This window comes from Lissotriton vulgaris, chromosome 7, assembly GCF_964263255.1.
Source record: "Lissotriton vulgaris chromosome 7, aLisVul1.2, whole genome shotgun sequence".
NCBI lineage: Eukaryota > Metazoa > Chordata > Amphibia > Caudata > Salamandridae > Lissotriton > Lissotriton vulgaris.
In genome coordinates, this window is record NC_141695.1 from 1,451,667,868 (window position 1) to 1,451,692,652 (window position 24,785).

At 45.2% G+C, this 24,785-nt stretch overlaps 1 protein-coding gene across 1 annotated transcript in view; it reads right to left on the reverse strand.

The window, feature by feature from the left end:
* PTPRT (protein tyrosine phosphatase receptor type T) overlaps positions 1–24,785 on the reverse strand; it is a 1,692,228-nt gene that overhangs the window by 514,821 nt on the left and 1,152,622 nt on the right. Inside the window, exon 10 of the mRNA XM_086932257.1 lies at positions 19,794–19,995. Coding sequence (XP_086788383.1) covers positions 19,794–19,995 — 202 coding nt within the window. The remainder of the gene's footprint in view (positions 1–19,793; positions 19,996–24,785) is intronic.

A 24,785-nucleotide genomic window follows, 5' to 3' on the forward strand; every position in this document is an offset into this window, starting at 1 on the left:
CAGCATGTGAGTTTGCTGAATTTTTGTAATGTAACCCACGGGCCTTAAGGTTAATAAGGGTGTTGAAGTAAGATTCACAAGCAGATCGCTATACGTCTTTTGTTTAACATCTTGTCACATGCCATCAAAACCCACCTCTTTCAGTAATTTTCCCTTCTACCCCCTGGTGCTTTCTTCTTTTTCTGCCTTCAGCTTCACTCGCAGCGCCGGGACGCCCCTTGGCTGGGGCAGCCGAGCGCTATACAAATCCCAATAACATAACATAACATAACATAACATAGAGAGTGCTTTTATGGACTCCATGGGAGAATTATTGGTTAGGAGGTGAGATTAAAACATTTATAAACAAACACAGAATATTAGGTCACACAAGCCTCACTAGTATATGTAAGGTCATACGATGTATAGTTCACATGTTTATTATGCTTTATTTCAATGTCTTTCAGTATTGTACCCTGATGAAGGGCAGTCAATTATGCCCGAAATGCATTGGATTTGACGCAATTAATGCCGCGTGTATAACAGTGAAATAAGAAAATGAATGAAATGAATGAAAAATGAAATATATATGCAATGATACTATTTGAAGTAAAACATGGAAAATCTTTGAAACACAAACTGCGTTCAGAACCCTCATTTTGCGCTGAGGGGTGATAGAGTGCCTGCAAGGATGCAACTAATGTCCCATTAGGAGCACTTTTTCTTTTACCATTTTAGGCGTCACAGGACGTCAGACGCCACTTGTGGAGCATCTACAAAAAAACCTCAAAATAAACAATAAGTGATTCAAACAAAGAAAAGGCGGTGCACCTGCCTCAACACCCACTTTATGCCCTTGTCTTTGTCACCCTTGAAAATTTGGATCCAGGATCAAGGAAAAGGGGAAGAACTGACCTTAACCAATTTTGGGGTAGGTCAAGAAAGTCCTGCACTCAAAGGCTGACAGCAGGTATAACCTCTCATCAGAACACTTCTCTGCCTGTGGAAGATTCATAAGAAGGACTGCCCTGCTGTCTGAAGAAGGAATATTTGTCCTGCTTGCCTTGAACCAAATCTCTACCAGAAGTGACTCCCAGGTTCAGACGGCTGATCTCATGGTTGAGCTACTAGAGCACAGCAAGCTTCTAGATTTATCCCTGCAACTTCCCTGCTGACCATCACCAACTGTACCTGCCTGTACTGGCCTAAGCCCTGATTCTGATCCCTGCTGTAGTCAGTTCTGATCCCCAAGAGGTTCCCCTCAAGGCATGGCCCTTTGGCTGGCATCAGAATGTGCTCCTCCATCAAAATGAGGCCAGGATCAAGAAAATCAACCCAATGGGGCCGACGTTATGCTCCATTGAAGATCTGCCCATTTTAAGGTGCCTAGCAACAAAAGCAGAGTGTGTGCAGCTCTGCCGCTACTCTCTAACTTACTATCAGGGTGGGTCACTGCTCCGGGGGTCAATGTAAAGATCTACTTTTTTTTTAGCCTGCCCAGTGTGGAGGCTTGTATGGCCCCCACACTCCAGACTCTTTCTCTTCACAGTCAGAATGCCTCTAGGGACCCCATCTTGTGGAGGCCACCAGAGAAACACATCGCTCATTTACAGCAGGAGCAGAAGTGAAGGCAGGAGCACCTACCAGCAGGTAGGAGCAGGAAAGCCATTTTCCACTAGTGGCAGAAACACACAGCAAGTGCTGGTAGCATCGAGCAGCCCCAGACAACTGGGGCAGCATGTGGGAGCTGGCTAAGCAATGTGGGATAGGGCTCCTCACTTTACCTCAATGTGATATGAGGCTGCAGATGCCTCAGGCTAGACTGGGGTACCCATAACATAATCAATGAGGCAGGAGCTGCTAATCAAATATTTACATGGCTTGGAGTGCCCATAATGCTCCTCAATTGGCCTTTTTGCATATATGCCTTCTTTATGATGCACAAGGAGGGGCAGAGGCACCACCAATGGTTCTATGAGGGAATGTGGTGGCGGGCTTCAGGCGGTGTAGCAGACTTCCAGGATGGATTTCAGAAAATGAACTATATGTGTCTCAGGTCATAGGATACATGACAAGGGAAACATTTTAGCTTTATTTAAGGTGAATCCTACCGGACAGTGCAACTCTATTGTTTGCTATAGACATTCTTGTGGACGTTCAGAAATCTTTCCTGGGAATGCATTCTGGACTTTGCTTACCATTGGCTTTGCAAATCACATTTTATGGCTTTCCATTTACTGTTGAGGTTCAATTTGTCCCTCTCAAGGAGCAAAGCCTTTTCACACCACATATCCTTGCATTCTTCCATGAGTGCTCCTTTCTGTAAACAGGCCTGTCAATCTTGTTCTTGTCTTTTCACATTTGCTGTCCATTTAAAGACAGAGGTCAAATGTCCAGCTCTGTCTTCTAAGGGTGCTTGGCTTTTACTTTTCTATCTCGGACTTGAAAGTGAGAGGATTTATGTGACAATCTTGCTAGATAGTGAGGTAGAGGAAACGTTTTTTGTCCAGCACACAACATTTAAATGAACAGAGCAAGTGTTTCAGAATGTATCAGAATTAGCAGTGCACAAATGAAGCACATTTTTTGTTAATTTTAAAGTGTGTTGGAAACAAATCATTAATATGATTGAAACAAATCAATACTCTAGGTGGTGCCATGTCCACACATTTTCCTTTGTGTGCTGTACCATTTTATTAGTAAAACTGTATGTCTGTGCAACTGTTATGGTAATTTCAATTGAAATTATGTTGTCTGTAATGACAGTGCACTACCACACCATGCATACTCCATTCTACACCACTCCGCTCTACTATGCACAACTCCACTACACACCACTGCATTCTACTCTGTACCACTTCACTTTACACCATGCCACTGCACTATACACAACTGCCCTCTACTCCACATCACTCTATGCCTCTGGACTCTACTCTGCACCTCTCTACTCTTTGCCAATGCACTCTACGCCACTTTATTCTACACCTTTGCACTCTACACCTCTGCACTCTACAACACTCTGCTATACTGCACTCTATTCCGCAGCACTTTGTGCCAATAATACTATACGCCAATGCACTCTACTCTGTAACACTCCACTCTTCGCCACTGCACTATATGCCAGTCCCTCTCTTATATACTCTGCACCACTGCACTGTATGCCATTGTACTCTAAACCACTTTATGCCATTACTCTACACCACTCTACTTGACTGCACTCTTCCCTGCACACTCCACTGTATGCCACTTCACTCTACCTTGCACCACTCCATGCCACTTCACTCTACTCTGAACTAATCTACTATATGCCACTGCAGTCTACGCCACTCTTTTCCACTCTGTGCCACTCCACTCCACTCTACGCCACTCTACTCTATGTCACTGCACTCTCTGCTACACCGCTGGAGTCTATTCCACTGATCTCTATGCCACTCTACTCTGCACTACTGCACTCTTTGCCAATTCCCTCTACACTACTTCACTCTACAACACACGAGTCTGCACTCTCTGTCACTGAACTCTACGTCACTCTACTCTGCACTACTGCACTCTTCATCACTACACTGTACAGCACTTCACTCTATGCCACTATACTCTACTCTGCACCACTATATGCCACTGCACTCTACACCACTCTAATCTGCAGCACTATACACCACTGCACTCTATACCACTCTACTCAATGCCACTCCACTCTGCACCACTGAACTCCACAGCACTGTTTTCTATGCCACTGCATGTTATGCCACTCTACTGTGCTCCATTCCACTCTGCACCACTATGCCACTGTACTCTATTGTGCACCACTCCAATTAACCCCACTTAATTTTACGAGGCTACTTTGTGCGCTGCTGAATTCTTTGTCACTGAATTTTACACCACTTTACTATGCAACAGTTTACGCCAATACACTCTACACCCGTCCACTCCACTGTACTCTATGCCACTCCATACCACTGTATGTCACTGCAATATAGTCTACTCTGTATCACTGTACTCTGTGCCACTGCACTCTATGCTACTACACTCTACACCTCTGCACCACTGTACTCAATGCCACTACATGCTACACCACTCTACTCTACACCCCTGTACTCTACCCAACTGCACTCTATGCCAATGTACTATATTTCACTCTACTTTGCACTACTGCATTCTATGCCAATGCACTCCACACCACTCTACCCTGCACCACTCCATTTTCTGCCACTGTACTCTGCAGCACTCCACTCTACGCTAATGCATTCTGTACTACCTCTTTCTATGGCACTACAATCTACTCTGCGTCAACCTATACCACTCTACTCTGTACCACTCTACGCTGCATCACTCTATGCCACTCTACTCTGCACCACTGTATGCCACTGCACTGTAAGCCACTATACTCTGCACCACTCCACTCTGCACCACTGCAAGTACTATGCAACACACTAATCAGCGCTACTGCATTCTATGATGCTGCATTGTACGCTGCTGAATTCTATGCCACTGCACTTAATGCCTCTGTACTCTAATCCACTATACTCTGCAACACTCTACACTAATGCACTCTACACCAGTCCACTCCACTCTATGTCACTCCAATGTACACAACTCACCGCACTCCACTCTATGCCACTCTAATGCACGACACTCTACACCACTCCACTCTACGACACTCTTCTACACTCTTTGCCATACCACTCTACGACACTCCATGCCACTCTCCTCTGTGCCACTAACTTTTAGCCATGCTAAACAGCAACCACACTGGTGTACAACATGACTAAAACACATTGGCAAAACTAATAGCTCTTGCATAGGTGAGACCTATTGGCTTTGCTAGTGCTTATTAAAGCACTCTAAAAGCTGGAGCTCTTCAGCTCCAGAGTGCAAGAACCTCTAGTGGCTGGTCTTATGGCTGCATTGTGTGGACCGAAGTAGTTAGAAAAATATTCTGACACATGTTTATAGTTGTTTTCAATACAAATATTTTATTGACCATTTTTGTTGATGATCAGTGCAATACTCATTGATAGTTAATGCACTTGAACAAGGTAATTGAATCCATTGGTTTTAATGGTGAATCTTAGCATGTGACGATTCCATTCATTTTAATAAGGTGACCCCTTGATGAAGTTAGAAGGCTTGCCTTGTCTGTTTATGGCGACCCCTTGGAAAAGCAGATAGGCCTGGTTTATTTAAAATGACTTATTTTGTGAAGTTGCATCTGGTATGGGGGTTGTTGTGATTATGAGGGTAATGACCCACTAAGGGCGAAATGTGATTTCAGAAGGTGAAGAAAAAGTATTTCCATCTACCTGATGTTTAGATTTGTAAACGAATGCTTAATATTTAGTAGTGTGTGTGAGTGTGTGATAAATGTACTTTTCCGTTTTCAAAGAAAAAGCATTGTCTGCACAATGAATTATTGAGTGTTGTTGTATGCCACTGACATAGGATTGATAACCCAAACCATCTCCCCTGAGTACGCCTTGTACTGCTCTTCTTAGCTACCCTGAGAGAGTCAAGTGGTACAATGCGGTACTTGGTTCCCAGTAAGGAGACAATTAAGGACCTATTACTTGTGCAGGCTTCACATCCTGCACAGCTAATAACCCTGGGGCATATTATCAAGACGTGCGACAATATTATCGCCGCTTTAGCGCCAGGAAACTGCTGCTAAAATGGTGATAATGGGCTTGATAATATGTCCTTGTGAATTCCCATTGTAACCCAGGTTCTGGTGTTAACCTGGGCTGCTATGGGAATTCACAAGGGCATATTATCAAGCCCGTTATCGCCGTTTTAGTGGCAATTTCCTGCCGCTAAAGCGGCGATAATTTTATCGAGGGTCTTGATAATATGCCTCCCAATTTCCCACACCCTTTCTACACTTACAAGTCAGACCCAGATGTCTAATGTTAGTTATGGCTGAATCCGTGCAAGCTTTTTAGGATAACCGCTAAATAGGTAAAACACCCCATTGACTTTTTTGGTATAAAATATGTATCCTGCATTATCATCTTGAAAACCCTATCTGGTCATGGTCGGCTAAACTGTCATACTCTACCTTAAGTGATGTGGAACTTTGTTTGTGTTAGGCACATGGAAATTAAGGCCCAGATTTTGAAGTATTTTGTGTCTGGTTTGCGTCACTTTTTTGATGCAGACCCGAAGTAAAATTCATGTTAGTATTTACAAACCAACATAAATGTTGATTTGTGTTAGTTTGTAAAAAAAAAGCCTGTGTTAGTTTGCATCGGGGTAGCATTGTATGGGTGGCGCATGGGTATTCCATCCAGTGCATAAACCCATGTTTTTTTGATGCAAACCCATATTTACAAAGAGGTATAGATATGGTTTAGTGCTAAAATGATGTGCCTGTCTGAGGCTTGCATAATGAGGATAAATATCTGTATGTCTCCTCTTTATTTGCTCTTAGCATATGTTCTGCATTTTGCAGCACACATACAAAGGGGTATAAGCTTCCAAGGATAGTTTTTGTCTAGGTAGCTACCCCTTTATGCACCACAACTATCCTATCTTAACACAGACTCCATTGCACTATTGCACAAGGGTGCCTTTATTGGTGATAGGTAGTCCAACGTTTGCTAATACATGGAAAGAGTAGAACTGCATGATTTCTTTGAAAATATGGTGCAGTTCTGCTCTCTCTCTCACATAATGCTGTGAAGCAACTACACTTGGAGTGCTAGGTTGCATGAAATGACTGTAAATCCTTCCCTAAGTGACCTCTCTTTGAAAATCATGGTTGCACATTACAGAACTCTCGAGAAGTAGTCGTTGGCAGTAGTGCAGCAAATCATATCCATTAATCCAGTTCATGTATCAAATTAAAATGAATAAGAAACTGAGTTTCAAAATTATGAAAGTGACTTTACATTCTATAGAGCTGAGTCTCATGTGCAAAATTAGTCAATTACGTCTGAAATCTAAGTTTCCTCTTTAAAATGTAATGCAGATGTGCATTAAAACTGCATACTAATAAAGTTATCATCAAAACCAAATCACGAACTGTGACTGATTTAGCCAGAATATGTGTAGCTAGGGCTGAAAGCTGGGACATATGACAATGGCTGCTGCCGGATTGAAGCATCTCTCTTGTCTGCGTCACACGTCATCTTCAAAGGAACCTTGAAGGTTTACAAACTAAAAAGAGTCTGTAGAGAGCAATCTGTAATTGCTCGAATGGACTCTCTGCACCAGTGCCCTAGCTGCCGTTTTAAAAGACCAGAAATAGGGGGTGGTGAAAATGGAGGTGTATTAAAAAAAAATGTGGAGTGCCATATGATATGAGCAACAACATCCACTCTCCTTGTTGTATATGGTCCTCCTAATTTGTCTTTTTATTTAAGTCCCTTCCTACTTTTGTTTTTCGGAGTATTATATAGCATGAACTTGACCCAAGGGTAGCAAAGTGCTTTACACGAGCACCAGTTGAGTTACATGAGGACACATTCATTTTTGTTTGGCATGGAGGGGCATATCATCAACAACCGGTGATAATTATCGCTAAGCGCACTTAGCGTTAGGATAATTATCGCCAGCTACCGCTGGTTTATATCGCGGAGATAGCGTGCTATCAGCAATGCTTATCTCCAAAGCAAACGAAATCCAAGCGTTAGCCACAAAACTACTGTGCGATTATCGCTGGAAACCCAGCGATAATCGCACAGGGAACGGCGATACCTTGATGATAGGGCATGCCATACTTAGCCATAATATCCACCTTCCATTTGATATTATGGCTAAGTCAACCCGAGAGCAGGCGGAAGGAAAGTAGTGATAACCAAGGTTAGACCTACTTTTCTTATCGCTATGCTCTTTAGCGTGCAGCTTGTAAATAGAATAAATGTTGCTTAGCGACATTTCTCATGGTATTTTGCGACGGAATGCCCACTTTGCATCTCAGTAGAGATGCAAAGCTGGGCGTTCAGGGACAGGGCGCTAAGGCAAGGATTCACACGATAGCGTGACCTTGCTAATAGGGCGATACAATTATCGCCGCTTTCCGGCCGAAAACGGCCCCTAAAGCTGCGATAATTGTGTTGATGATATGCCCCAAAGTATTTGCTCAGAATCAATGTTATATGTCCTTGCCGAGACTCGAACCCGGTTCTCCAGATTTAAGGTCAACCACCCTAGCCGTTAGGCCAACTCCTCTCCCATCTTTTTTTCGGTTCTATGTTGGTATTTCATCCTCAATCCCCCTTTTATTTGTTCTCCTGCCTCTTTCCCTTCTCTTGTTGCCCATGATTTTCATCTCACGTTCTCCGAATCCTCTTCATCTCTCCTTGAAATGAAAATGAACTTTTCATTCATTTTTCACTTTTGTTCTTTCAGAATGTCAAAAAGCACCTAGTGGGATAGGATAGTGATAGTAGTTTCCTTAAACACTGTGCTGATTATCCCAAAAGTAGAGTTAGATGGCTGGATTACGAGGATGTGCTAGGAAGAGTCTGCACTGCGGCACATCTAGTCAGTCGATATAGGTTTCAAGTTGTCAATGCACAATCAAATCAACTATTTAGACATATAAATTGAAGATTCAAGATGTAGATTTTAGAAATGTGGGGGTCATTGTGAGAGTGGCAGTGAATACTCATGGTCTGGTCATGTTATTAGCATTGTGGTTTCACATGATCACACAGTTTTGGAAACGTACACCTTTATGTTGCAAATTATACCACTTTACCACATGAGTGACTCTCTTTCACAGGTCCCACGAAGAAATAGCTAATTCTAAGTCGAAGACTTCAAGAATAAATGCACTAGTTAGAAATCCCTTTAAAAACCTTTATATTGAAAGACAAAATTTGCAAGACCTTCCATGTTGGTAATGAATTTCTCTCAAATATACAGTAATTTTAGAAGGGCAGTTGATCAAAAATACCCTTAATAAAGTCTCCTTGATTAAAATAGCAACTTGTGTCTTACATTTTGCTTTCCATGACAACGTGGCAATCTGCAATCAATGTTCACCTAAATGAAGTACTTTATTTAGATTTCATCTAAGAGAGCACAGGTAATGTCTGTCAGCACATGTGCTGTCTGTTACATGAAATGTTCTCTTTCAGTGGGCTTAGAGACTGTTCATTGCTTACCATTGGGTTGTTTCAATACTACTCTAATGTACAAGTTACTACTTGTGTAACAATATGTCTGTAAGAGACATTAGTTAGTGATAGATTCCTTAGCTTAGGATATTCCCCAGGCGTCAGACTGGATCCAGAAAGGTTTCTGCTTACCAGTACTCCTGCACGCCAGTAGGTGGCACTGTGCAGATCTGCGTCCGTCACTGGCGTCATAAGCGTCGGGATGACATCACAGAGACTACTAAGGTGCCACCCATGCGTGCCGAAGTCAGTTCTGTACACGACTTTCCTCGCCGAAATGCAGAGCCATGCAAGAAACTGACCAGTGATGCATAAAACTAGGGCCCTAAAAGGGGATGACCTTAACCCTAGTAATCAGTTCGCAGAACGGGGAAGATGGGTGGGGCGGTAAGGAATCTATCACTAACTAATGTCTCTTACAGATATACCGTTACACAAGTAGTAACTTGTGCATATGAAAGAGACACGTTAGTGATAGATTCCTTACCTTAGAATAGATACCCCAGCAATACCAACCCCGGTGGTTGGTCTGCGAACAAGATTATACCAAAAAGCCACGGAGCACGGAGCGGCCATAGAAGCGGTCACTCCGGACCTGACTGTCAAGGCAGTAGTGTTTGGTAAACGTATGCAGCGAGTCCCACGTAGCTGCCTGACAAATGTCCTGCAAGGGAACGCCGCTTCCCAAGGCAGTAGTGGCTGCAGTTGCCCTGGTCAAATGGGCACACAGCCCCACAGGAGGCTCTTCCTTGGCCAAGCAGTAACATGGTTTGATAAACAAAAGGACCCACCTGGAGATGGTCCGTTTGTGCAAAGCCCAACCTTTTTTGGCACCTACGTAGCCAACAAAAAGCTGATCATCCACCCGGAACTGCTATGTACGCTGTAGATAGAATGCTAGCGCACGTTTTGGGTCCAGATGGTGGAGTCTCTCCTCTTCCCTTGAAGGATGCGGAGGCGGAAAGAAGGTGGGCAAAGTGATGGTCTGCCCGATGTGGAAGGGCGTAACAACCTTTGGCAAGAAAGAAGGACGGGTCCTTAAAACAACCTTGTCTGGATGAACAGAAAGGAAAGGAGGTTTGGAAGAAAGGGCCTGGAGCTCACTCACTCTTCTGGCAGAGGTGATAGCAACCAGGAAGGCCATCTTTAGAGTGAGAAGACGTAAGGGACAGTTATGAAGAGGCTCAACATCAGCGTACATCAGAAAAGTCAAGACAAGATTCAATCCCACTGAGGCATTATGAAGGGTACGGGTGGAAACGTATGCATAATGCCCTTAAGAAAACGGTTAACAACCGGGGACTTAAAAAGAGAAGGCTGATCTGGAAGCCGTAGAAAGGCAGAGATGGCTGAAAGATAACCTTTGATAGTGCCCAGAGCAGAGCCCTACTGGGCCAAAGAGAGAAGGAACAGAGGAACCTCAGAAAGAGGGGCAGAAATGGGATCCACAGCCTTCGCTGAGCACCATGCCACAAATCTGTTCCACCTGCAGGCGTATACCGTTTTGGCAGAGGGACGCCTGGCTGCCAGAATGACATCGCACTTTTGGGAGGAAGATCGAAAGGTGTCAGCTGTTGACGCTCAATCTCCACGCATGGAGGTGGAGGCTGGACAGGTTTGGGTAAAGGACCATCCCCGACGGCTGCGACAGAAGATCCTCCCGCAGAGTCAGACCGATCGGGGGATCGATGCTCATACTGAGTAGCTCAGGATACCATACTCTTCGAGCCCAGTCCGGAGCCACAAGAATGACTTGGGCCCGGTCATGCCTGATCTTCTTCAGCATTCTGGGCAGAAGTGGTATAGACGGAAAGGCGTACAATAGACCGCATCTCCACTCGCGATGAAAAGCGTCTCCGAGCAAGCGCCACCTTGGAAATTCTAGCACACAGAACTGATGACATTGCGTGTTCCCTTCAGTGGCGAATAGATCTAACCAAGGCTCTCTCCACTGCAGAAAGAGACCTTGCGCCACGTCTGAGTTCAGATGCCATTCATGTACCACCATGCACCGACGGCTGAGTTCGTCCACCCTGGTGTTCAGAGAACCTGCCAGGTGTTAAACCACCAAGGTAATGCCTTGATGTTCCAGCCAAGTCCAGAGGCGCAGAGCCTCCTGACAAACGGTCCAGGACCCCACCCCACCCTGTATGTTTCAATACCACATGGCGGTGGTGTTGTCTGTGAACACCTGCACTACACTTCCTCGACAGAGGGAAGGAATGCCTTCAGTGCAAGCCGGATCGCCTGCAGCTCCAGAAGGGTGATGTGGAGCCGGGACACCGCCAGAGACCAGAGGCCTCTGATCTCCGCCTCTCCCATGTGGCCTCCCTATCCCAGGAGGGACACATCCGTCAACACTGTGTGCTCCGGTTGGGGAAGGGAGAGGAATCTATTTGTGAGTTACCACTGCAACTGTCGGGCAGCGCCCTCTGAGATCTGGACGTGATCGGACAGGTTGCCCTGATGGTGTGCCCACTGGAACTTCAGGTCTCACTGCAGAGCCCGCATATGCCATCTGGCATGCGTCACCAGCAGGATGCAGGAGGCATCAGGCCCAGAAGCCTGAGGGTCATCCTGACTGAGGCCCGGGATAGAGGCTGAAAGAGGGGAATCATAGCCTGAATGTCTTGGACTCGTTGCTCGGGAGGATAAACCCAAAACTGCGTTTGAAAGGGAGCTTTTGAGAGGGACTCAGGTGTGACTACGGCACATTTATGGAGAACCCCAGCAAATGCAGGAGGTCGATCATAGTCTGGAGGTGAAAGACGACTGCCTCGGGCGAGCCCTTTAACAGCCAGTCGTCGAGGTAGGGGAAGACTGATACCCCTGACCTGCGCAGATGAGCTGCGACCACCGCCATCACTTTCATAAACACCTGTGGGGTGCTGGTAAGGCCGAAGGGGTGCACAGCAAATTGAAAATGCTCCTGGCCTACCATGAACTGCAGGTAACGCTGGTGGGCAGGCAGGACAGGGATGGGAAAATAAGCATCCTGCAAGTCCAACGCTACCATCCAGTCTCCAGGGTCCAGGGCAGTCAGGACCTGAGCCAGAGTCAGCATCTTGAACTTCTCATTCCGGAGGAAGCGATTGACGTCCCGGAGGTCCAAGATGGGGCGCAAGCCTCCCTTTTCCTTCTTGGGAATCAGAAAGTAGTGGGAATAACAGACACACCCGACTTTCTGATCAGGAACATACTTGATGGCCCCCTTGGCCAGGAGGGCCAAGACTTCCTGATGGAGAAGAGCCAATTGAGCCACTGACATGCGGTGCTACCGAGGAGGCATGGGTGGAGGGGAAGACAGAAAGGGAAGTGAGTAACCTTGGCAGATTATCTGCAGCACCGACTTGTCCGATGTGATTTTGCGCCAGTGGCGGAGGTGGTGACAAACCCTGCCTCCTACCGGCATGGGGTGCCCCCTGAAGCTCGGATTAGGAAGGCTTGGAGGGGGAAGCAGCAGGGGTGGAGGTAGACTGACCTGCCTAATGGTTACCCGACCCGCCCCTGCGAAAGCCACGTCCGCGGCCACACCGAGGCTGGCTCTGCACAGGCTTTGTGGAGGAGCATGCTTGGGTGTTCTTACCCTGGCCACGAAAGGAACAAAATCCAGGCATGGCAGGGCTCTTCATGGAAAGACCCAAATACTTGGCCATGGCCCGTGAGTCTTTAAAGCGCTCCAGGGCATTGTCAGCCTCGAAATCAATAGGCGAGAGCCATCAAAGGGCATGTCCATGAGCAAGCTCTGGATATCAAGTGAGAACCTGGTAGACCGCAAACAGGCGCGGCAATGCCACAGTCGTGGAAATCTCCCTGCCTAAGGAATCATCCGTGTGCAGACCACACCTGATAGCAAACTTTGCCGCATCCTTGCCCTCCGCAATCATTTGGGAAAGGACGGCCTCGACCTCTTCAGAACACTGAGGCAGGACCCCTGCTACCGACTCCCACACGGTGTGGGAGTAACAGCTCAAAAAGCAGACGGTATTAACCGACCGCAACCCCATGCTGGCCGAGGAGAACAACCTGTTGCCATATTGGTCCAGCTTCTTTGAGTCGTTATCCAGCGCAGCCGTGGGAGAGGCACTCTGCGACGTCGAGCCTGAATGACCAGGCTCTCAGGCGTGGGGTGTGTGGTCAAGAAGGCATGGTCACCAGGTGCCGGGCAATGATGCCTAGTGACGTTCTTATCCACTGGTGCCCCGGAGGCGGGCTGCAACCAAGTGCCCAAGAGGACTTTGGTAAGGGCCTCATTGAAAGGGAGCAGCGGTTCCGACGATGTAGACGCCATCTGGAGCACCTCCATATGGAGGTTGGTCTTAAGAGTCACCATAGGGAGGTCGAGATGGAGAGCCTCCGCAACTTAACTCAGGTGAGAGCAGCTAAGCAGCGAGGCATTCGGACCCCCATTTCCAGCCGCTAGGCCGCCGAGATTGACTCCAGGCGGTTCGATTTAAAAAGGACCAGTTATTTTCTTCCCCAGCGAGCAAGCTGCTATTCGGACCCCCAATTACGGGCCACGTTTTAAATCAGACCTACTCCAGAAGGACTCGAATATAACCGACTCTAATCCATTGCCCAGACACGCAGAATTTTGTATCGACTCGGACTTACAGAATATTCTATTGCTACCGCAGGAAAGTTACTACCATGACCAATGGACTGTCACTGTAATTATTTACAAAATCAGAAACCAATCCGGCCATATCGGCTTGATATCCTGGTTATACCGAGTCAAGCTCCTACTACTCTGTCCAGATGGATTTTTCCACTATCATATCCAACTAGAGATTTCAGGAAGCTCATCAGTCCTGAAGATGATCTAAAATTAATATAGATCGAAACGTAGTTGACCCACCCAAGGAAATACCCCCACTCTATTGTATATATTTCTTTGGTTTATACCTTGTTGTTCTGTGACATTTTGTTCCGTTTTCACTATGTTCACTTGTATCACGTTATGCACTCTCTCACTCATATGAGCACCTGAAACGCCATGATATATGCTAAAAAATGAAAATAAATGAATGAGTTTATGTTTACCTACACTTTTAGCTCCCCAGCGTGAATTAATTATACGCTCTATTCTCTCAAGGACCTCATTAGGCCACCCTTGAACCATTGTTCTTCTAAAATAAAAATCCGCAACTCAATGCAGCACCATAGTGTAGAAATCCCCCTCCTCCATAGTAGGCGGAGGAGAGGCAAACCCCGGGTCAGAAGACACATCAAGTTCACTCGCATCTTGAAGGTCATCCACCCAATCCATCTCGGAGTCACACTGCCACGCAAGGGGGCCCTGGGAGCCGTCCCAGTCCTCATCCGGCTCCCAAGTAGAAGGAGCCAGCCGCGGCGGCAGGGCCAGAGCCGGAGAGGGGGCCAGCGGTACCGGGAATGTACCGGAGACTCCTCCCAATGTGGATCCCAGGTCGGAATGAAATCGTCCGTGTACTGGTGCAGGGGCGGGATAAACGGCACCCAGTGCGGCGCCTGTGGCGGCGGTGGGGCCGGAGCCAAGGTCAGTGCCGGGGCCGGAGCCAGCGGTGCTGCAGATTGTGGCACCAGAGCCGAAGGTGCTGGATCCAGTGGCTCCGGGGCCGGCGCCAGAGGCGGTGCCGCCGGGCCAACAGGATCTGGACACGGGACCGCTGGCCTGCATGCGCACCAGCGGGAGCCAGAGACCTAAACAGCCGGTCCATTGCAGCAAGAAACTCTTGAATCTGTTCGGAAGTCGCCGGCAGACCCGGGTAGGCTGCGGGACTCCCAGGCTCTGGAGGAGCCGCAGGGGCGGAGCCCCTGTCTCCCTCACCCACCTCCGAGGAGCGGCAGGGGGATGTCGGAGAGCAAACACGCTTCTTCGACTTCTTCTTATGGTGTCGCTTACCGGAATCTGAAGGTGAAGACTTAGAGCCTGAACAGCGATGGCTCCGGTCCCGTGAACGGTCCCACGAACGGCCCCTAGACCCGGGCCGGCGGTGAGAGGAGTGTCAGACCTCCAGCAACTTCCGACCCCGCTCCCGCAAGGCTTTCGGAGCCATGGCACAGCAGTCCCGACAGTCCCGGGAGTCATGGTCGGTCTCCAGGAAGTAGAGGCAGGCATCATGGGAGTCCGCCACCGACATATTACGGCGGCACGACCCACAAGACTTACGTGCACCAGGAGACAAGAGAAGAAGACAAAAGTCTAAAAAAAGTGGTCAAAAAATGACCGAGGTACGTGCTCAATCCGGACCTGCGCTTTCGGCGCGGAAAAAGACAGAACTGACGTCAGCAGTGATGCCTAAGTAGTCTCCATGACGTAATTCCAGTGCTTACGATGCCAGTAATGGACGCGGAGCCGCACGGCGCCACCTACTGGCGCGCAGGGGTACTACTAAGCAGAAAACTTTCCGGATCCAGTCTGGCGCCTGGGGAATATTCTAAGGTAAGGAATCTATCACTAACGTGTCTCTTTCAGATTTGCTTGTTTCTTATTGGTTAGCTGTTTGGACTCTTCCTTTGTCACATGAACACATTACTAAGTTCTACCACTGCTCACTATTTGAGGATCTACATTTTTATTCTTTAAGCACTCTACGAAAGTGCATGTATATTCCCCTGTCTTCCTCATGTTCTTCTCGTTCCCCCTCCTTGCTCCATGTTCTTCTCTCCCATCTGTGCTTTTTTCCCCAGGTCCTCAAATTCGCTTTTCGCCCCTGTGCTTTCTCCTTTCTAACTCTATGTTGCTGCCTTTCGCCTTTCACTTGTTTGATCCGATCCATCTGCACCAGTATTGCTTTGCCCCAAATGCAGCAATGTGTTGCTCCACCACACATTCCCATGTAAAAAGGCTAGCTGCGTCACAAAAAAAAAATATTTAGCCATGCAGCACAGCATTGAGGATTTATTTATGTGCTTTTATATAGAGCGTACTTTACTAGAAGGTGTCAGAGCACTTTATATCAGAACCATTTACATTTCATAAAGACTTCAGAGTACATGAATCGGATGTACGTCATTACAACGCATACTTTTACAACGCATGCCTTTACAATGCAACTTTTACAACGCAAGTCGTTACAACGTCTTGCGTTGGGGGGGCGCTGGATAGTGAATAGTTTAATTTACTATTCCAACTCCAGTCCCCGTGGATAGTAGGGAAGGTGTTGGATAGTAAATTAAAACTATTCCCTATCCTAGAGCGCCCCCAAGCGCAAGTCGTTGTAATGACTTGCGTTGCAATGGTTGCGTCGTAAAGGTACTGCGTTGTAAAAGTTGCGTTGTAAACGCTGTTCCCCCATGAGTCGCGTAAAAGATACAAAACAGACGGCCATTGAGGATGCTGTGCCATATGGCTTTAACCAATGACAAAGCCAATAAGTGCCAAAGGAGAAACCTCCAATCCATACTGCCCTTCCTGAGTACAGCTCTTCCACTGTCTGTCCAAAAACTAAAATCTCTAAAAGTGATCTGAGACCAGGTGAAATATTTAGGCCGAGCCTACCAGACAGCATAGCTGACTGGTTGAAAATTACATATTTTAGGCTTAACTAAAACTTACAGTGAGCTTAAAGTGTGTCCATTGCTTACCAATGGTTGGCTTTTTTGTCACTCAATTTCCTTGCTTCTCATTTTATGGCTTGCCCTATCTATCTTGTTCCAACTTGTGTATGTCCTTCCTCTGGAGGGTAGCCTTTTTCCCACCCTCTTGATTTGACAGACTTGTGTCCTTCCACTACTCACTTTGTGGGAAGTACTATTTCACCTGCCCCAAGGTCCTTTTTTTGTGTGTTGCAAAACAATCATCATTTTTTAATTTTTTAATTTGCTCATCCAAGTGGTGCCCACAGTCTTGTAGTGGGAAATAAAAAAAATAAAAAAATGGTGACTGTGTCATTCTGCTGGTGCATCCATGCTCTATGATGCATGCGCCTGCCAGTATAATGATAAACTTGTCTGGTCATCTTGCCTTTTTTCAATTGTAGTTTTTTTTACCAATGATGCACATCAAGAGAACACAGTTTACTTTTCCCTCGGATGCTGTGTAGCAGTGTGAAAAGATATTGCCAAAGGTGATCGGTCCCAAAGGCGAGACCTATTGGTTTTGTCAATGCTTATTTGCCTAGCAAGTGCTTCTTTGTTAGATTAACACATATTGCATGTATACACCTTTTCATTAAACTTCTCCATTTGCCAATAATTAGGCAGAGTTCTTCATTGGTGAATATTATTCCTCTTTACAACTTATTTTCTCTGCATTCTTGGCTGACTATCTGTGATTACCAAAGGAAATGGCATTAAAGACAGGTTGGTTCTTCACGGCTGGTATCCTACGCAGGAGTAATTGACTTCACTCTTTTTATTACTTTCACCCACAGATTAACCGAAGTGACTTACTGAGGGTGTCCCTCTCTCTGGGAACTACTGGTTTCAGGGATTCCCAGTTTCGTGGATAGAGTGAATACATAGTCACTGGGATCAGAAAGGTCCTAAGGAATGCTGTTGTGTCCTAATATTGTGGACACTTGACACCTAGCAGAAACATGTCGACAACTTGGCAGTAAGGAGGGGTGAAGGAACTCCTAATACTTTCCTGTCACCACCATCTTTCATGTTTTTAACCCTAGTCAGTGGGTCTAGGAATGCATTTTTGCACAAAGACACCACTGAACTAGTTTTAACCTTCACTGCACTTCTTCTTTCGGTGATCCCAGATTTACTGCTATATATCATTGTTCATGTTTGTATTGCCTTCCCCTCCATTTTGCTCGACCCCAGACGTTGGTCTGTGTGGGGGTGTATTGAAGCAAGCCCAATGATGAAGCATGTCACAATTCTGTGAGTGAGGGCAGTATTTTCTCACAGAGCATGTGCCACCTCTCTTAACCTCACCCGCTACTCCTCTCTGTGTGTGCAACAAAGTGAGTAGTTCCATATTAAACAACTTTGGTTCCCCGTCCTGCCTTTTTTTTCAAGTCATATTCTTTTTGAATCTGTGGAGTCAAGAATAACTTCCAAGGCACATGTTTTGCTCAGAAGCCCAGTGCTATCAAATACCGGTGATGCTGAATACAAAAAGATTTAGCATCTAATGCTTCCTTAATCCATCACCAGACACCCCCTGCTCCTTGATGCTACTCCTGCAAGTTACTTTTCATCCCTGGCTTGTGATTGTTTTCCTTTTCTCTTCGTCCTTTGTTCCCTGCGTGTGTCCTTCTGTCTCTTTCTTCAGGTCCAAATCTTACTAGGGAAAATAAGTGCTGATCTGCAAAAATTAGGGGGATATGCCCCACCTGCAATTATGGACTAAAACTAAGCACTGGAACAGTCACATCTTGTGGTCCTTTTTCGGATGGGCTTTAGAGGGGAAACAACACAGTCATTACAACGCACTACCTTTACAACGCGGCTGTTACAACACTACTGCATTTACATGGCATGCCATTACAACTCATCTCAGTACAATGCATTCCATTACAGCGCATACCATTAAAACGCATGGCATTACAACGCATTATATGGTAAGTAATTACGTTTTTCTTTGTTTTAGGGTGGGTATGGGTTTGGAGGTAAATGGGAATAGTCATTTTTACCCCTAAACTATCCAACACTTACCCCACTGTTAACCTAAAAGTATTATGTGTTGTAATGGTATGCTTTGTAATGGTATGTGTTGTAATACAATGCTTTGTAAAGGTAGTTTTAAAAAATGTGTTGTAATGGCATGCGTTGTAAAATCATGCGTTGTAAAGGTAGTTGTGATGTAAAACCTGTGTTGTAAAGGCATGCGTTCTAATTGTTTGCATTGTAACGTCATATATTCCTTTAGAGTCACCACTTTTGTTCTTTCTCTTTCTTTCACCAGCCTCTTTTAGCTATTAGCTTTAGACTCTTTCAATCACATCTTAGCCCGGCAGAGTAATCAACTGTCACCTAATGCAATTGAATGTTTTCGTGTATTTCTCTAAAGTGCTACCATTCTCTTTAGTGCTTGCATTGAAGTGAATGAATTACTATTTTACAACTATAGCCCACTTTTTGGGAATAGAAACAACAGCAGGACTATATTGAAGGAATGGGAGTGTTTAATTCAGTCCATATTAAGCTTCATCTCTGACTTTAATGTGCTTAGCCTGCATACACTAGGACAATAATCAGAGACCTATTGAGTTTGTCAACGCTTGTTCTATAAATATACCTTACATTAACATTAGTATTCTTTAATCAAACCAGCCCTCCTTACTTATTTGCAGTCATGCACTCGCTTACAAAAGGAGGAAATTAGCTAGTTGCTAAACGCTGGTGGAAGTAAAATGTTCTGCTTTTTCATTATAGGTTTATTGTGCCAATTGCTATTTCCCAAGCACCAGCACCAAGCCAAATATCTCACCTTCAAGTTAAGCCAGACACTGTTTTCACAATCTACAGCAGGGTGAAATGAATGCAGACGTCAATCAATACAGCAAATCTGAAAGGCTTACTTTTTTTTTAAAAAAAGGCTCTAAAATGAATATAATGTATGCCATTTAAATTCAGCCTTTAATTAATTTTTCACCCTGGTATCATTAAACTAGTAAATTGTACAAATTATTCTTGCTTCTGGATTGTACCACTACTGTATGATTGGCCATATTTTATTGCACTTGTGGGTGAAGTTGGCCCAAATCTATTGAATCTTCCTGAATATGTAGCAGAGGAGTCTTTCTGCTCGCTTACCTGAAATTTTGGTAGCAATCCGTGTAGTGACTGGAGGACCAAAACCCTTCGAAGTGCTGGCTTTGAGAGTGAAAGAGAAGGTGGTGCCTGGGTACAAACCCACAAAGAGGTGGTGAGTTTCATTCCTGTATTTAAAGACTCTACCCCTCTGGCTGGTCAGGTCAGCTGTGGGGTCCAGGGAGCCCACGGCTTTGTAGGTAATCTGAAAGAGAGTGTACAGTGGTAAGAATATCAAGCAGCAGACACAAACTGCAATGCACAATAATGCTTAGATGTAGCACATCAAGAAAATTAATCACACTAGACACCTATTTACAAAAAAAATGTTGTGCACCTAAATTCCTTTTAGGTGCACAAAGTGTGCACTTTCTGGCCATAAATGCTCAATCTTGGTTCACTGAATTGGGATTAGGCTGATATTTACTTTTTAGACGTGTACTGTGAATTCACAAATTCCACCAAAATGTCAGAATACCTCCATTCTTAAGTTTTGGGTGAGGAGTTTGCAAACAGTTATATTTGGGCAGCTAGCCCAAATTAAGAAAAGCGCCACAAACTCATACTTGCGACTATTCACATAGCTCTTGAAGCTAGTTTCTCACCCTGAAAATGCATGCAACTGTCTCCTTACCAGGGCCAGGTTAAGGGATTTTCTATGGTAGGTAAGAATTTTTGAGGCAATACATACATATTTAAGGGCGTAGTAGATTTACAGTTGTAGCAAAAAAAGGCAAATGTCCAAAAGTACTTTTACGCCCCATTTATACAGGGAGATTTTTCACTTTAATAAAGATTCCACGACAACATTTAACTCATTGAAGCAATCCAGGAAATCTTTGTGGTATATTTTATTACGTGTGAATTAATTCTATGTGAATTCCTGAAAAGTTAAAATCTGCTTCAAATTCAGATGTAATCCTAAGGAAGTACACTTCTGACTTTTACCAAAGAATATGTCTGAATCAGATTGATTGTATTTTGCTAGTGCTGTTAGACTAATTCTCTGATTTACTACTGCATTTTATTACTAGTTCTGTTTCTGTGCTCCATACTGTTTTCTCTCTTTTTTCACGTTTATGAGTTTTGTATATCTGTTTCACTTATATCTTTGTGTGCTATATCTACTCTTGTTTTTCAACATATGACTTGTAAAGCGCTCTGATACTCGCAAGGGTCTTGTTTGCGCTATATAAAACCTTCAAAATAAATAAATAAATACTAGTCAAAAGTAGGGGTGGGCCGAAGTCGCGTAAGGGACTTACGCGGAGAGGCACGGAGATTGAACCAATCTCCGTGCCTCTCCGCGTAGGTCCGTTACGCACCGCTTGCCCGCCGCCCACCCGCCGCCCGCCTCCTGCCCTCAGTATTAAATGATATTCCAAAGCCTAAAATGAAATTTATATAAAACTTACCTTATTGCGGGCGCATCCTTGCCCATCTCGGCTTCTTCTTTGGAACTGTGCATGCTTTTAAATATCATTTAATACTGCAGGCAGAAGGCGGGCGGCGGGTGGGTGGCGGTCAGGCGGCCAACTTCCATTCCGCCCCCGAATGTGCAGAGATTTGCCTCATTTCTCCGCCATGTTTGCGAAAAAGGCGGAAGGGGCAAATATCTGCACATTCCGTGGGCGGAACGGAGATGTCCACCCACCCCTAGTCAAAAGCATCATCTGTTGTGTGTTTTGAGGCAAAATCCATCTCCTAGTTCTTGTAATCTCTGCGCTTGATATATACCAAGTGAATATTATTGTTAAAAATAAAGTAAGCGTTCAGGTTTGCCAGGATCACACAATTTTGTTAAGAAGTAGGAGAGCCAGGGTTACAACTGAGGTCTTCTGCTGACATTGTTGGCATATTAGCAGCAAGACAACCTCTATTTAATGTATATGGAGACACAAGAAAACGTGTTTCTGGAATATATTTCTGTGTTGTCAGATTTTACCATTGGTCATGGGAGATCGCCCAAAGAGGCATTTAGACTCAATGAGAGGTGTAACAATATTGATTGCTGATCCCTCCTGTGGTGTGTTAGAGGAAAGATCGCAGTTTTCCTGTCTTTCTAAAAACGCTCAAAATCCGCATGTGTGGCGTAATTTAGTCCTGTCATGTCCAGCATAGCTGCAGGAGAGACGATGTTCAGGATTACCATTTTCAATGTATAGTAGTTATGTTTAGTAGTATCTTATGTACATTATTTTATTATGGCTATCCGGAACATGTGGCATTGGTCTGTACCTACTAGATCTAAGTTGGACACCCCTGCTTGAGCTCTCTGTATTATCATAATTAATCAGTCACATTGCAGTATTGATTGCATTCACTGACACCTAACATAAAGGCAATCTCAGACATAGGCCCTGAACCACAACTAACGACCACACTAGGGCTCTGAGTGCTTTGTAGGGTTTGCATGCCCCCAAATGAAGCTCAAACTGCTTTGGCTCACCTATTGTTTTTAAGAGTAGAGCAAATGAGAAAGACAGCCGATTAAAGGCCTCTTTTATTGGATAACTCTCAGGTTTACGTCTAATTTAGCAACAATCAATAATGGTGTATTTACAGTATGGTGAGGAACCACATTCTTCAACATCTCAGACTACTGGTGTAGTTACTCCGGAGCTTTGTTTCGCATAGGCTGCCCAGTGAAAACCCTTCCCAGGCAGCGAGTTCTCTCCTCCTTCCTTAGTCCTTTTTCCAACTGCGCTCTCTTGACCTTTAAACACATCATGGACAACTTTCTTGGTGCAAAAAAAGCTCGCAGCTTATTAAGCACTTGAACATTTTATACATTTGGTTCTCGTTGTCATACATAACATTTTTGTTGCCTCACCTAACTTTGCCATTGTGGCTCATTCAGTCCATTTTCTATTGTTATCTACTTTTAGAGAGATCACCTTTTGGAGGGGTGGGGGCAATACTGCAGCCACTGTTGCCAAGGGGTTAAGCTTCAACTTGCTGCCGACTTGGTGGGTGTCCGTCTGGACTTGCCCAAGCTGCAAGTGCCATCCTGCTTGCCTTCAGTGCAATCTTGGCCCCACCCTGCTCTCCCGGTTCCTTGCTGTGTGGCATCTCAAGTACCCCCTGTGAGCACCTCCTCTATCCACCCTGCAGCTGCATTTAACCTCTCGCTCCTTTGGTACCCTTGCCATGAGGCATCCCAAGTGCCCTGCAGAAGCCTTCCATCTACTCCATCCGTGACTACTGGCCACTTTTTGCTCTGCCAATCCCAAGGACACTGCGTGAGCCTTCCATCTACTTCCTGCAAATTCTCTCCTTTTTCTATCCCTCTAGTTTTTGTACTGCCTCGCCTCAACCCCTGGCGTCTGCGACGCCCTCCTTTCTGCCTTTCTCTGGAGTGGGTGGGATTCCTTTCTTCTGCCATCGGAGATGACTGAATGCTCGAGGGGGTTGCCTGCCTGCCCCCTTCTTAATACCCTCAGCCGCTTGCAGCCTGCTCCCCCTGATTGGGGGAGGCCGAGTTCCATTTGGGGTGACCAATTGTGGGCGGCTCTTTTTCCCAGGCTTGCGCCCGGGCAGTGGGGGGGGGGGGGGGGGGGGGTGGCATCCGGTCTCCGGGCGGCATTTTGCCCGAGTCTCATTTGGGTTTAGGTTTTGCCTTCACCCGTCCAGGCTCTTTGTCGCAGTCCTCTAGAACCATGTGCTTAACAAACGGTGAACTCATTTTTAGTATCACCTCCCGAAAGCTCACTCTATAGACTTTAGAGAGCTATAAGCTGACTTGACACCTGTGCATAATGTAGGCAGGCCACTCAGGGATTCGATATTCAAACAAATGCAACAGCTACCAGAATAAAAGCAGTAGTACAAGAGGTAAAACCTGCCTGCGGTTATTACAATTTATTAGAAAATATTGCTTATCAATTTCGTTCTGAAAAACATGTCAATCCGGATCCAGGAAATGAATTTCAAGAGATAGTCTTGATTCAGTTCAAATGAACCAAATATTACAATTGTTTTAGGAAACAGGCATCGAACTGGAAACTTTTAATCTCTTGTGAAACAAAGTTCTCGGGTGACGATATTCATAACTGTTTTAGGTTTGCACTACATACTATACATTGATGAATAATACAATATTACAAAAAGCATTACCATGCGGACATTTTCAGTTACGATCGTCTTCACAAACTGTAATGTACCTATTAGACCGAAAAGGATATTTTACTTGTGAGTCAGTATTCAATTAACATTACATGCTGTAGTGAGTAACATTTTCCACAGCTATGCTAGGGAATGGAGATCACAAACTAATACAAGGGTGATACTGACTTATATACTTCAGGGTTGTTAGTCCTGGCTTTTACAGCTGGCTTATCACCACACTTTTTGCTTCTTCGCCTTCTATTTTTGACCCTGTTTTTGTTGGTTTTCGGACCTTGGGCATTTTACCACTGCAATGCAGTGTGAAAGTGCATATGCTCTCCATATAAATCATGTTTATGGATTGGTGTTTCCATGTGTGGCTTATTTGATTTACTACTAAGTCCCTAGTATAGTACATTATACAGGCCCAGGGCCTGTATATCAGATGTTGCTAGTGGGTCTGCAGCACTGATTGTATCATCACACAGGTATCCTTTCAAATGTGTCTCAGACCTCCCACTGCAGCATCTGCGCATAGGTTTACACTGCTATGTTGATCTCGCAAGTGCACCCACTTGACAGGCCCTAACCTTCACTTTTCTTACATGTTAGTCACCCCTAAGGTAGCCCATGGTTCCCCCATGGGAAGGGTGCAGTGTATGTGAAAGGCAGGACATGTACTGGGTGTGTGGCAAGTCCTGATAGTAAAATACTGTAAATTTAGTTTTCACTATTGCAAGACTATCTGTCCCATTGGAAAACATGAGAGAAACTTTGTAACACCTTACAAGTATAACTTCCCATGGGGACAAGATAGAAAAATTGAGTTTAGACTCTCTAAACACAGAATTTAATAACACAACCTTTAGTAAAAGATTGTTTTTAAAT